Consider the following 14,942-nt stretch of genomic DNA (forward strand, 5'->3'; position numbering starts at 1 on the left):
CAGATCGGCAGGCAGTGATCGATCCAGCGGGGTCGATTTATCGCATCTAGACTAGATGCGATAAATCGACCAAGCGCTCTCCGATCTTCTGAACTGCACCCAGGGAAGGCTGTCCTGATGGTAGGCAAAAGATACATGGCAGCTGACAAAATACTAGAAAACTTAGTTTTGACTTAGACCTTTTCTAGTAAGGTCTTACTAAGGCATACTGGATCAATATCCCTCCATTCATTCCCTCTGCTTCCTTCATGACTTACTGTCTCCTCAGCTTTCCCTCTCCTACACATCCTCCCCCTCACTTTCATTGTGGGTGTGAATATAAAAGAGAGGAAAAGGAGAGACGGAGGAGTCCAAGCAGTGGAGCACCTTCTCTTCCCACCCACCAACTAGTGGCACTGAAAGTGGGTAGGGCAAGAGGGAGCCCTTTCCTCTTCCCGTCTCCATCCTCAGCTGGTGGTACCAGAGCATAGAAGAGTCTCTCTTTGCCTGCCCCAGTGGCACAGGAAGTTGAATGGTAGAGGGAGAGCCATAGAGCATCTCTCCCATCTTTCTCCCCATCCACAAGCTAATGGTACTGAAGAGCAAGAACATAAAAGGAAATAACTGAACCTGACAGAATTCATCTCCCCTCTCTGTATACTGTTATGGATAAAACTTTTAAACACTCCTGAAGAACAGTTTGATATTTTGCCATAAGAATACACCAAATTGTACTAGAATGCAGGATTTAAAATATAGTAAGAGGATGCTATTTGTACAGTATATGCATTTGGATTTAAATTGTACTACAATTTGCTTAAATAGATCTGAATATTTTCATTTGGTATAATTCCTGTTCGATTTATCTTTGCATACTTTGAGTCCTGTTAACATATTAACAGTATAAGACAATTCAACACAATCATGTTGTACAAAAAGCCTTTATTTTTTTTCTGTTCCATGAAAAATAATTAACTGATATGCACACATGAAGCACTGTTAACTAATGTTACATAAATCACAAAGTAACACAAAAGAACAAAGTGTTATTGCACGAAAGAATAAGATACAAGTCTACATTTTAAAAAGTTTAGTTTCATAAGGATTCCAGGCACTTGAAATTGAAGCACTATATATGTAAAATACATACAACATATCCACACAGCACTGAGATTCAACCCAGAGAAAAGAAGGGTACTGAGAGCAGCACAGTATCCATGCCTAGCTGATCCTTGATGCCACTTCTAGGTCTAATTTCAAGCATAGCAATTGATGTCAGTTGTAGTGGTTGTTTTTATGAAGTGCACCTGTCCACAAGGACCTGAATTAAGACCATCAGCACATTTGACATAAACCACGGGATAGTCAATGGAGCAATTTTGGGAGAAGTTAGGGCACCATCTAAAAATAAAGGTTCTGTACCCCCATTACCAGTCAAAAAAATATAGAAGGTTTATTCAAGTAGCTTGTGCTGTTCTTAAAAATTATTTCAAGAATTAAGGATGTGAAACTTGACATTTATAAACAATCTGAAACCAAGATATTTGATGCAGCATTGTCAGACTGTCATTCTTTAAGAAGCCAACATTTTGTCTGTGTAACAAGAAGAACTAAACTGACATTCAGAGTAAATGCCTCATTAATAAGTCTCTTTTAGAATGATTAATATAAGAGGAAACACTTTCTAATTAAGAATATGACTCCAGTAAACACATGGAAGGGAAATGCTATAAGCTTTTCCCAATATTTTAGTTGAAGATGCAGCCGAAAACTTACATTATAAAAAAAATTACTTTCACCACAAGTGTTTGCCTCATGCTTTGATAAGAGACCCATGTATAAAGGAATGCATATCACCTATAAACATGAATGTTTCTTAAGAACATAAGTCCAATTCCTCAAAGGTAAAGCAGTGTAGCTCTACTGACTTCAGTGAAAGTATGCTTCTTTATACCAACTGAGGATCTTAGCCATGATACTTAAGAGTTAATAAAAATACACTGGGTAAAGCAAGCAGGATTAGAAAGTACTTCTTGATTTCCTAGCCTCTGCTCTTCTTTAAGATAACCTGTGAAAGTGAAGGAAAGTATACTCATCATTACTTATATGCCCACTGTGATTCAAACAAAATCAGTCATATTGAAATTCATATCACAGAACATAGACAAAATGCAACTTCAAAAGCAAAACTTTCTAAAACAAATGTTTTCTAGAGACAACCCAGAAGTGTCAATCATTCTTCAAAGCTCTCATCACATCCCTTAATGCTCTGACCTTATTATATCTAGATAGCACAGGAGGTTATAAAATGTGATTTTACTGCTATTATGGTTTGATTTTTGTTTGTAATGCTTCATATTGAGTTTGTTTTTTGTTTTTTAATTTATGCAAAGGGCACCAAAACTTTTGGATGGGCATTTTTTGGTTTAGAGTTTAAATTGAGAAGTTCACTTCTCAGCCCAACTGGGACCCTTTAAGTGTTAACATTATTAAAACAAGACAATTTCTTCTTTCTCCATCTTTTCATTTAAAAAAAACTAGAAGAGCAAAGATATTTAAATAATGTTAAGATTACACAGTTAAAATGTTAGAAATGCACAAGATTCTAACTGCAATATTTAACATGGCCACACTGCACATCTCCTATATTTGTACTAAATATATTAGCAGAAATATATCCAGCAAATATTTTTCAAGAAAAATAGAACTAGAAAGTTTAAGCAGCATGGGGTGCTGGGCCTCCAATATGCTAAAGCTGAGTGGCATCATTTTTTCCAGTCCTAAGGTAGATGCAAAGATGACTCAGCACCTGAAAGAGATTGAGTTTTGGATGAGGCCTTACCCTTAAGTGTTCCTCTCCCACACTCCACTCAGTGCTTCCCTTGCCTAAATGAAACAGGGCAGGGTCCAGGGACAGAGAGAAACAATTGGGGGTCTAGGACTGGAAGGATCATCAGATGCCCTCTGGTGATGTTTGTCTTAAACTGTTTTTTGTTGTTTCATGCAATCTACTTCTGAAGCTCTCTCAGACAACCTGCTTAGCCTGGGCTCAAGATAATATTCCTCACCTCCCCACTGGCAACAGACCCACGTGTATTGTTGCAGTTAAGATCAGCAGAGCCACTCAACCTACAGCTCCCTTGATATAACAGCATTTTCCACGAACACCCCTCCACTATGGAACTTGATCTCGTCCTTGGTCTGGAAGAGTCCAGATTTTCATCACTCCCCACACCCAAGAGACCGAAGGACAGGGAAATAATGGTCTTTGTTTTGGAAAGTTTTTAAATTTGGGATTATGGGAAGAGATAGGGAGTATGTTGATGTGCAGTCAGTTTATCTGATGTTATTGTAGTGGATTTTACAACATTGTGATTTTTTTATTATTGTTAAAGTGCCAGGAGGATTAAGATATTTTGAGAGTTTTTTTTTTTAATGTTTTGTTTATAAATAAAAAAAACCATAGCAAAGGTAGCATTGCTCTAGGAATCTTTTCTGTTGTATATCCTGGCTTTTGTATAGTAACGATGCAACCTTATCAGTAAACTTTTAATACTAAGTGTTTAAGCAAAGAAGGGAGAGAGAAATTTCAACTTTAATTTTATTACCTTTGCTGCCGCCATTGCATGTTCAGATTTAATTGTTTTACTCTTGTTCTCGAAAGCATTTGCCCTGGCTTCTTCTGCTAATCGGTGGAGAAACAGTAAGAAGTTCAAATGCACCTTTGAAGAACAAAACATCAATTCAGTCAAATAGGTTTCCAACAAAATGCTTATACATTTATAATAATTTATACTGATTTAGCAAATACTTTATTTTTAAAAAGGCATCAACCCTTTAACGCAAAAGATGCAGCAAAATATTTCGGAATTCCTGTGAAGGGTTTTTGGGAAAACTATTACCCAGCAAGAGTTTAATTTTCTAACCCTGAACATTTCTTGCCCCCAAAATTTCCTGCACACAGCTTCAATTTAGTCAATTTTTTTTTTTTTAAAAGTGTCTATACTAAAAAAAGCCTCACACACACCCCCACAGGCATAATACTTGCTCCTACATAATATATTTTGGTGTTTCCCAACACTTTCCTAAAAAAGTCCTATCTATGACTAGGAGTTACACCTTCTCATTCAAGCCATGTACTCATTTAGTTTGTCGGTAACTAAAAAAACCTGGATTTACTTTAGATTTTATGAATCATCCTTGAGCCCTCTCACTTTGTGCTGAATATTTACCTACAATTATTTTCAGAGTCAGCTTTTCTTTATCTGACCATTCTTTAGTAGTTGGGGAAAAAAAGCAGCAATTCGTACCATGTGACCAGTTAACTCTTCCCTGCCATCACCACGTTTTTCCCAAACTAGTTTGTGGACTATTCTTCCCCTGTGTTAGTCCAAGGGTATGTCTACACTACGGGATTAATCCAAATTTATATAATTCGAATTTTGGAAACAGATTGTAGAAAGTCGAATGTATGCGGCTACACTAAGCACATTAATTCAGCGGTGTGCGTCCATGTACCGGGGCTAGCGTCGATTTCTGGAGCGTTGCACTGTGGGTAGCTATCCCATAGTTCCCGCAGTCTCCTCCGCCCATTGGAATTCTGGGTTGAGATCCCAATGCCTGACTGGGCCAAAAACATTGTCGCGGGTGGTTCTGAGTACGTCCTCCCCCCTCTCCAGGGAAGCAACGGCAAACAATTGTTTCACGCCTTGTTCCTGGGTGAACAGTGCAGGCGCCATGCCACGGCAAGCATGGAGCCCGCTCAGCTCAAGACAGCAGTCATGAACATTGTAAACACCTCACGCATTATCCTGCAGTTTATGCTGAACCAGAACCTGCAAAACCAGGTGGCGAGGAGTAGGCTATGGCAGCGCAGCAGCGAGAGTGATGAGGACATGGAATTCTATCAAACCGCGGGCCCCGGCGCTTTGGAGATCATGCTGTTAATGGGGCAGGTTATAGCCGTGGAACGCCGATTCTGGGCCCGCATAATGTTGCGGGTGTGGGACGATTCCCAGTGGCTGCGAAACTTTTGCATGCGTAAGGGCACTTTCATGGAACTTTGTGACTTGCTTTCCCCTGCCCTGAAGCGCCAGAATACCAAGATGAGAGCAGCCCTCACAGTTGAGAAGCGAGTGGCGATAGCCCTGTGGAAGCTTGCAACACCAGACAGCTACCGGTCAGTCAGGAATCAATTTGGAGTGGGCAAATCTACTGTGGGGGCTGCTGTGATGCAAGCAGCCAAAGCAATCACTGAGCTGCTCCTACGAAAGGTAGTGACTCTGGGAAATGTGCAGGTCATAGTGGATTTGCTGCAATAGGATTCCCTAACTGTGGTGGGGCGACAGATGGAACCCATATCCCTATCTTGGCACTGGAGCACCAGGACAGCCAGTACATAAACCGCAAGGGGTACTTTTCAGTGGTGCTGCAAGCACTGGTGGATCACAAGGGATGTTTCATCAACGTGGGCTGGCCAGGAAGGGTTCATGACCCTCGTGTCTTCAGGAACACTAATCTGTTTAAACGGCTGCAGCAAGGGACTTACTTCCCGGACCAGAAAAGAACCGTTGGGGATGTTGAAACGCCTATAGTTATCCTTGGAGACCCAGCCTATCCCTTAATGCCATGGCTCATGAAGCCATACACAGACAGCCTGGACAGGAGTCAGGAGCTGTGTGCTCCACAATCTCTGTGAGAGTAAGGGGGAGACCTTTATGGCAGGGTGGGAGGCTGAGGCAAATCGCCTGGCTGCTGATTATGTGCAGCCAGACACCAGGGCGATTAGAAGATCACACCAGGAAGTGCTGCGCATCAGAGAAGCTTTGAAACCACTTTCATGACTGGCTAGGCTACAGTGTGAAAGTTCTGTTTGTTGAAAACCTGGCCCCCTTGATTGACTCGTTCCCTGTAAGCAAACCACCCTCCCCCTTTAAATCACAGCTTGCTTTTAAAGAAAATAAAATCACTATCGTTTAAAAATCATGTATTCTTTATTAATTGATTATAAACATAGGGAGAGAACTGACAAGGTAACCTGGGTGAGGTTTGGGAGGAGGATAGGAGGAAAGTAAAAGGCCACTGAAAAAATTCAATATAATGACAGGCTTTTGGTTGGGCTGTCCACTGGGGTGGAGTGGGAGGGTGCATGGAGCCTTCCCCCTCCCCCCCCCCACGTTCTTACATGTCTGGGTGAGGAGGATATGGAACATGGTGAGGGGGAAGGGAGGTTATACAGCGGCTGCAGCGGCAGTCTGTTATCCTGCTGCCATTCCTGAAGCTCCACCAGACGCCGGACCATGTCCGTTTGATCATGCAGCAGCCCCAGCGTTGCAGCCTGCCACCTCTCATCTCGAGCGTCCCTTATGACCTCACGTTCACTGGCATCTTTCCTGTATTTAGATACGGTGTCCTTCCACTCATTCAAATGAGCTCTTTCATTGCGGGTGCATTCCATTATTTCCGAGAACATCTCGCTCGCGTCCTCTTTCTCCGCCGCCTTATCTGAGATAGCCTTCGGGACGGAGGAGGGAGGCTTGAAAAATTTGCAGCTGCTGGAGGGAGGGTTGAAAAAAAGGAGAGAATTTTTTAAAATGATACATTTTACAGAACAATGCTTATACTCTTTCATAGTGAACAACACTATTCACATTATATAGCACATGTGATTTCAGTACAAGGTCGCATTTTCCATCTTAATATTGAGTGCCTGTGGCTTTGGTGTTAGAGATCACAGACGCAGGTCCGGGCAACAGAATTCAGCTTGCATGCAGCCATGGTAAGCCATTGTCTTTCGGCTTCTGCTCCCTCCTTTCCCACATACCTAAGCAAAGCCCATTGACTGCTGCGGTTTTCCTATTAACCTTCAGCAGCCGAAAACAAAGTAACCCCCCTCCTCCCCCATCCAATTCTCTGGGATGATCGCTTTATCCCTCCCCCCACCGCGTGGCTGGTATCAGGGAAGATCCCTGCTAGCCAAATGCGAAAAGCTCAGGGCCAATTCCCCACCCTCCACTTGGCTAACTGCAGGGAAGGATTTCTTTTCAGCCACAGCAAACAGCCCAGTAGGAACAACCACCTCTGTCCCCTTAATTAAATTCCCGTATTTCAACCAGGTTACCATGAGCGATATCACTCTCCTGAGGATTACACAGCAAGATAAAGAACGGATGTTGCTTGAATGCCAGCAAACACCAGGACCATACACTGCCAAGCTTTGTCATGCAATGATACCGGATTACTTGCTACTAGCATGGCGTGGTCAAGTGTCCTACCATGGAGGACGGAATAAGGCTGCACTGCCCAGAAACCTTGTGGCAAGTCTTTTGGAGTACCTCCAGGAGAGCTTCATGGAGATGTCCCTGGAGGATTTCCGCTCCATCCCCAGACACGTTAACAGACTTTTCCAGTAGCTGTACTGGCCGCGAATGCATCCCAAGTCCTCAGGGCAAAGTAATCATTAAAAAACGCTTGCTTTTAAAACAAGTTTTATATTTTAAAAAGGTAAACTCACCTGAGGTCCCTTCCATGGGGTCATGGTCTTGGATACTGGCTTGGGAGGGTTGGGAGGGTACTTCAGTCAGGCTGAGAAAAAGAACCTGGCTGTTGGGGAGAACGGAGTGCTGTGTGCTCTCTGCAAGCATGTTGTCGTCCTCCTCTTCCCCATCCGCAGAATCCTCAGGTGTAGCTGATGAGATTACCCCCGCCTCGGAATCCATGGTCAGAGGTGGGGTAGTGGTGGCGGCCCCCCCTAGAACTGCATGCAGCTCAGTGTAGAAGCGGCATGTCCGCACTCTGACCCGGAGCGACCGTTTGCCTCCTTTGCTTTTTGATAGGCTTGTCTGAGCTCCTTGACTTTCACGCGGCACTGATCTGAGTCCCTATCATGGCCTCTCTCCATCATGCCCTTGGAGTTTTTTTCAAAAGTTTTGGCATTTCGTCTTTTCGAACCAAGTTCTGCTAGCACTGAATCCTCTCCCTATATAGCAATCAGATCTAGTACCTCCCGTACTGTCCATGCTGGTGCTCTTTTTCGATTATTGGCCTGCATGGTTACCTGTGCTGATGAGCTATCCGTGGTCACCTGTGCTCTCCACGTTGGGCAAACAGGAAATAAAATTCAAGTGTTCGCGGGGCTTTTCCTGTCTACCTGGCCAGTGCATCAGAGTTCAGATTGCTGTCCAGAGCGGTCACAAGGGTGCACTGTGGGATAGCGCCCGGAGGCCAATACAATCGAATTGCAGCCACACTAACCCTAATTCGAAATGACAATATCGATTTTGGCGCTACTCCGCTCATCGGGGTGGAGTACAGAAATCGATTTTAAGAGCCCTTTATTTCGAAATAAATGGCTTTGTTGTGTGGACGGGTGCAGGGTTAATTCAATTTAACGCTGCTAAATCTGAATTAAAGTCATAGTGTAGACCAGGCCTAAGACTCATTTCCAATCCTGCAGTGCAAAGCAGCAGCACCTATCTCCTGTGTCAAAAGAAATGATCCCTCCCACCCTGTCCATATTGCAGATGATATTAATGGAGGAGTAGTGCTCTGCTCCATCAATACTCAACCCTCAGACTATGGCTACACTAGAGAGCTTGCAGCACTGTAGCTGGACTAACACAGCTGTGCCACTGTAAAACTCTCCAACGTAGCTGTTCTAAATTGAGGGGACAGAGCTCTCCCATAGGCTTAATTACTCTAGCCTCCGCGAGCAGTGGTAGCTATGTCAGTGGGAGAAGCTCTCCTGCTGACATAGTGCTGTCCACACCAGCGCTCAGGTCAGTGTAACTTATGTTGCTCAGGGAGTGGCTTTTTCACACCCTGAGTGACAAATTATATTGACAGAAGTGAGTGTAGACAATCTAACTTACGCTGGGAGTAGCATAAACATACAGACAGAATAAGGGAGCCATAACAGACTCCCTCAAATCCTCCTCTTCCCCCCCCTCCCCATCATCTTGCACCAAACAGATCTCAACACAGGATAGAATATACCCCACTGATTAATGGAATAACCCCTATCAAAACAAATATCTTATTAAAGATTAACTTAAAATCATAAAATGCAAGTGCCAAACAGATGATTAAAAATTAATCTCTTGGTAAATGTAGTGCCTCAGTTCTCAAAGGAAAAGAAAGGAGAAACTAAACTACAGATTGTACAGTTTAACATAACCAGTCACCAGAGGCCTAATCCCAAAAACATTTACTCACAAGTTGCCCCATTAGCTTCAATGGACTACTTGAGTAAACACGCTCCTGTAATCTTAACCCAGCACAATTAAGACTATTATACACTGCTTGACCCCCCACATGTAATTTCCATTGACAGCAATGGAAATTCAGTCACGGCTCAAGGGCAGACATGGGTCTTTAAGTTTTCAACTATAAACTTATACACATTTGAGTTCATATTATGTCCCACTACACACTTATTTCCTACTGCAGAGGTTTTATTCTAAGTGACTAGCTTAAAACTGATATAGGATAATAGATGGTCAATGGTTTTTTAAAAGTTTGCCAGAAGCTGGGAATGGGCGACAGAGGATGGATCACTTGATGATTACCTGTTCTGTTCATTCCCTCTGGGGCGCGTGGCATTGGCCACTGTCGGAAAACAGGATACTGGGCTACATGGACCTTTGGTCTGACCCAGTATGGCCATTCTTATGTTCTAAGCATTGAATTTTAAAATAGGGTAAAATGCTTAACACGTTTCATTTACAAGAGAAAAGATTAGAGAAAATCTTTCATTTATGTGATTTATATAAAATCTACAAGATAAAAAATTTATTCTCAACCAGAAAATTGAGAAAATAAGCATATTCCAGCGGTCTTAATTAGTATTTCCTTCATATCATGTCAGCATAAAACATATAAAAGCAACTTCTTGCTTATTTCTCAAGATATCTGTTCTGCAAAGCTAGAAAAATTATATAACAAGAAAAGAATAAAATTCAGAGTTTATTTACTGGAAATACTTTGGTAATAGCCATACAATACACACACAGGATCTACTGTTGAGGATAAGCATATTTTTAATGCTACCATACCACATGGATGAATTTTTTTAATCTGCTGAACTACAGAAGTATTAATATGCAACAGATATTTCCAAATCATGCCAATTTTTACATAAATATATGTACTATATAAAAAGCAGACATTCTTGCCGATTTGCGTGGCAAACTATCAAAGCCATTTTTAATATGATTAAAAAATTTTGACTACTCATGCAGAGACTATTTGAAACATTCAAACAACAGTGGCACTAAAATAATGTTCAGCATAAGAACCTGGATTATTGAACATATCAACAGGGGGATCAAACTTTTGGAAAATGGTAACTACACAAACTTTCCACATTTTAAATTCTTAAAGAAATTGAAAAATGAATTCCTTCTGCTGACATCTATACTCTACTGTAGCATCAAAAGGTAAAAGTCTTCATTTGAAAGCCATCTTTAAAGAGTGTTTTTTCTCTCTAACCAGCTGCGTTCTTATTCTATTTTTAATAGCAATGTTTTCCCAGTTTTGAAACGTTTACCCCTGCATCAGGGATTTAAAAAATACATACCAGTGTAAGTAAAATAAAAGTGCTCCTCAATAAAACAGATAAAAATAATAAATATTTCAGAAATAATTTAATTTTTTTTTAAAGGGGACTAGGTTAAGGCAAATGGAATGGAAAAAAGAAAAAAGTGATCCCCTCAGTAAAACTGATGGGAATGTCCAAGTAGGCGAGTTATTGCTCAGTACCTAAGCCACACATTTCATCCTGTCACTGAAGGATTGTATATTATACTAGTAAACCCTTGCACTCCAATTGGGTCTATGCAGGTTATACGATACGTATGTATCTTCTCATCCTTGCAAACAATACCTGTAACCCCCCATAACCCAAGCCTGGCCCCAGATGTTCAGTACCTTCCCTCTTAACTAGTGTACATTTCATTTTAAACATTAACTTTAATAAAATTTTTATATCTCAAGCAGAAAAAGTACTATAAAAGACAAAATTCTACACTATTCACTGAAACAATGACCCTGCATTATAATACACTGAACTCCCATTAATTAGAAAAATATTTGTAGGCATGAAGCTGCCAAAATGGCAGCATTAAAAAGAATAAACTCCTCCATTTTACCCCAAGGAAAAAGTACAGAAAGAATCAGTACAAGCTTCTTCACATTGTCCTGCTGGTGTGCCTTAATCTGCTCAGTGGAGGATTTATCTGAAATGAAAGGATAGACCAAGATCTATTTCTTAAGATTCAGCACCAATACTGCAAACAAGGAGGGCAGGATGATATCTGAGGTGGTTTCTGTAATTCAGATACATGTCTGTAGTTCTAAAATAAAGCAGTCAAATAGGGTATTGTTCTTCTCCCATTACTTCAAACAGGAGGAGAGCCTTCAACTCCACAACTTGAGACCTTACAAGATTATTTCTATTTTTATTTGGTATATCTAGATCTAGCTTCAGATACACTAAATCCCAGCCTCAGAAATTCTGCCAAATGCCATGTTTAACATATAAACCAGATTTTGAATTTAAGTGAAATATTTTGTGCATGTAAATATATAATAATTTGCATTACTGCATTCAGACACCTTGTTCTAATTTGTATCTTCAATTATATATGTGAAAGTAAACAAAAATCCTCATCCTGCACCTCTAAAATAAGTAATTCATTTACAAACAAAAAAGTGAAAAGCACTTCCAAATCTGTATCAAAGTACTCAACTTTTATCCCGAACACTACAGACCCAGATACTTCTGTGCATGAGGGCAGCTTTGTGCTACTGGCACAAGCTCCCATAAAGTCTGATTAACCTACCACCTAAGGATCCTCCTACCTTGGCTAACAGCTACTTTCACACTTCCTATGCTACCATCCCATCTCTACAGCCAGAAGTAGTAGTGTGGCCAAAACATCCATACATACATCCTGGCCTCAGCATAACTCCATTGACCCGTTTTTTGAGAATTCAGCTGTAGATGTCTGACTTCTATCCAGTTGTTTTACTCCACCTAGTATTTCCAAATGTTCTTATTCTATGTAGAGAACAACAGAACCCAGGAAATCCTGGTGGCTGGTACACTTCAAATTACTAGATGAAAGCATTCCATCCCTCAACTTCAGGCCTAAGTTATTCAGGTCTCTTTACCGGAAAATGCACACTTGAAGATGCATACATGCAGTGCATCTCTGTTATTAACCAACATTCAGTCAACTGACAGTCAACCACAAGCCCACAACAGCATTACAGTCATTTATCCCAAGTTCCCATTTCCAAAATATAGCATCTATATACAAAACTCTCCAACCACCAGTTACATATGTTATTTATTCAAAAGTTGGTCAAATAACCATATAGTTACTAATGGATGCCTAACTCACCTTTGCTGTAATACATATGGAAAACTGCAATATGATAAGAGCTAGGCAGGTGGGAAGCTGCAATTACTGCTTCTGATTGGCTAAAAATTGCCTACATACTCTTGGAGGCAGAGTCTGTCATTTACTGTACATACAGTACCTGTAACAAAGGGGTCTGGATCTGATCTGCCTGTAAAGGTAACTGCAAAATAAAACAGGCTTGGCAGAATGTGATTTTTATTTATAATTTTGATGGATAATATTTATTTCAAACATTTTTTCAATTTTATCAATTTATGTGTTCATAGTTGCAGGAAATTATTGGTATGTCCGACAATTTAATGATAGTAGACACTGAGGCCAGGTCAACCCTACAGACTTATATCAGTATAACTGTTACTCAGGGGTGTGAAAAATCCATACCCCTGAGCAACATAGCTATACCAATCTAACCCCATGTGTAAATAGCACTATGTCAGCAGGAGAGCTTCTCTCACATCAACATTGCTAGCGTGGAGATAGATTAACTAGGCCGACAGGAGCCATTCTCCCATTGGCATAGGACAGGGGTTGGCAAACTTTTTGGCCTGAGGGCCGCATCAGGTTTCATAAATTGTATGAAGGGCCGGTTAGGGGAGGGGGATCGTGGCCTGGCCCTCACCTCCTGTTCAATCCCCCTGTTCCCTGACCGCCCCCCCAAGGACCCCTGCCCCATCCAACAACCCCTTCTCCCTGTCCCCTGACTGCCCCCAGAATCCCTGCCCGACTGCCCCCTGCCGCCATCCAACCCCCCCTCCTTCCTGACTGCCCCCCCGGGACCCCTGCCCCCATTCAACCCCCTGTTCCCTCCCGACCACCACAACCCCAATCCATACCCCCTGACCATCCTCCAAACTCACCTGCCCTGTATCCAACCCCCCACCCCACTCCCTGCCCCCTTACCACGCTGCCTGGAGCACTGATAGCTGGCGGTGCTACAGCCACACCGGCCAGCTGGAGCTGGGCCACGCCACCGCGTGGCATAGAGCACCGGGTCAGACAGTAGCTCTGCAGCTGCACTGCCCCAGGAGCTCACAGCCCCGCCACCCAGAGCATTGCGCCGATGGCGAGGCAAGCTGAGGCTGCGGGTGAGGGGGAACAGCAGGGGAGGGGCTGGGAGCTAGCCTCCTGGGCCAGGAGTTTGGGGGCTGGGCAGGATGGTCCCGAGTTTGCCCACCTCTGGCATAGGAGCATCTTTACCTAAGCACTAACGCAGTGCAGCGGTAGTCAATGCAGCATTAAGTATAGACCTGCCCTGAGCTTCAAAAAATTAAACTATTATAGCCACTAAAACACAAGTTATCACACGTTAAAACATATAACGTATATATCCTTAAATCAAATAAAATTGTCAAGTAGAACTTTTCTTACTTTGCCCATCTGCAAATATTATTGACAAATATTTTTCATGGGGTTCCGTGTGCTACAGTGAAATCAACCATTTACCAACAACATCTAATCCTTTCACGCCTACATATGAACAATGCGATGGTCAGTCTGGTGTCCCTGATGACAGTGTAGTGCCCCTCCGCTGAGCTCACACCCCAGTGCCCAGACGCGACCTAGACACACAAGCGAGGCAGGGGCAGCTCAACTCTCCAGTCAGCCAACGGCCCAGAGCAACTAGGGACCAGTCACATATCCGCGGGGGGGGGAGAAGGGGAACCACACCCCCAGGGCGGCGCAGCCCCACATCCCCTCGCACTAGGGTGACCCAGCCCCGCCCCCCGGGCAGTTGGCTCCTTACCCCCGTCGCGGCCTGATAGAAGCTGCAGAGCCGTTGTCGCTGGGGGAGGGGCGCTCGTTTGCTAGGGGCAGATCCCTCGGCCCCCTCCCGCCCTGCCCCCGGGGCCTCCCCCGCTCCCCTCACCAGCAGGTCGGCGTTGGCCGCCAGACGAAGCTGGGGCTTGTGTCTCTTTATCAGGTTCCGCAGGGTACTGCGGGGCGCCGCTCGCTTCATCCTCCCCGCCACCGCGGGGGCCCCCGTAATTCACGCGCGGGTCCAACCCGCCAGCCTCAGGACCGTTCGAATCCGCCGCGCAATCGCCGCGCAGCCGCACCAAGACTCCTGCTGACGCACCCGCGCGCAACAGTGAAGGCGGCGGCTCCTCCCCTTTTCCTCTAAACGTTAAGGCTAAGCGCGCGCCGCTGGGCTGCGGAAATAACGCGCGCGCTGCTCCCAGGATCCTCCGCTTCCCCCCCCCCCCCCGAACAGGCTTACTAGTCCCTGCAGCACCAGCCAAGGCGTTCTGTGGCAGGGGGAGGGGGAGACTGCACCTGCTCTGTCACTGGGGAAATAGTGTTCTTCTCCCCTGCTGCACATCATTAAATCACAGCAATTAAAATAAAGCCAATCTGACAATTTAGCCCATGAGTTGCACTGGCACCAGCGACCGCCCAACAGCGCCAGGGCCTGCACTGCCCAATTCCTGCCCCCTGGCTGTGCCTTACAGTTATTAGTGACTTGTTACAGCCAGGAGCTCCCCTAGCCCTGTGGATCTCAACCTTTCTAGAGTACTGCACTCCTTTCAGGAGTCTGAT

General features: G+C 43.7%; 1 protein-coding gene across 1 annotated transcript; it reads right to left on the bottom strand.

Annotated features, from left to right (window-relative positions):
• Positions 1-915: 915 nt before the first annotated feature.
• Positions 916-14,526, bottom strand: CENPW (centromere protein W). The gene is made up of 3 exons (XM_034765724.1): positions 14,272-14,526; positions 3,588-3,701; positions 916-2,047 (listed from the first exon to the last, which is right to left on the bottom strand). The coding sequence occupies exons 1-3, from the start codon at positions 14,359-14,361 to the stop codon at positions 2,021-2,023; spliced, it is 231 nt and encodes a 76-aa protein (XP_034621615.1). The 5' UTR covers positions 14,362-14,526; the 3' UTR covers positions 916-2,020.
• Positions 14,527-14,942: the final 416 nt, after the last annotated feature.

The sequence above is a fragment of the Trachemys scripta genome, chromosome 3 (genome assembly GCF_013100865.1).
Source record: "Trachemys scripta elegans isolate TJP31775 chromosome 3, CAS_Tse_1.0, whole genome shotgun sequence".
In the NCBI taxonomy this organism is placed as follows: Eukaryota; Metazoa; Chordata; order Testudines; family Emydidae; genus Trachemys; species Trachemys scripta.

Excerpts from the sequence above, each read along its gene's own strand:
- CENPW (XM_034765724.1), bottom strand. The coding sequence starts at position 14,361 with ATGAAGCGAGCGGCGCCCCGCAGTACCCTGCGGAACCTGATAAAGAGA. Across the intron at positions 3,702-14,271 it reads CGGCCAACGCCGACCTGCTG|GTGCATTTGAACTTCTTACT; the intron begins GTGAGGGGAGCG and ends TGTTCTTCAAAG. Across the intron at positions 2,048-3,587 it reads ATGCAATGGCGGCAGCAAAG|GTTATCTTAAAGAAGAGCAG; the intron begins GTAATAAAATTA and ends TCACTTTCACAG.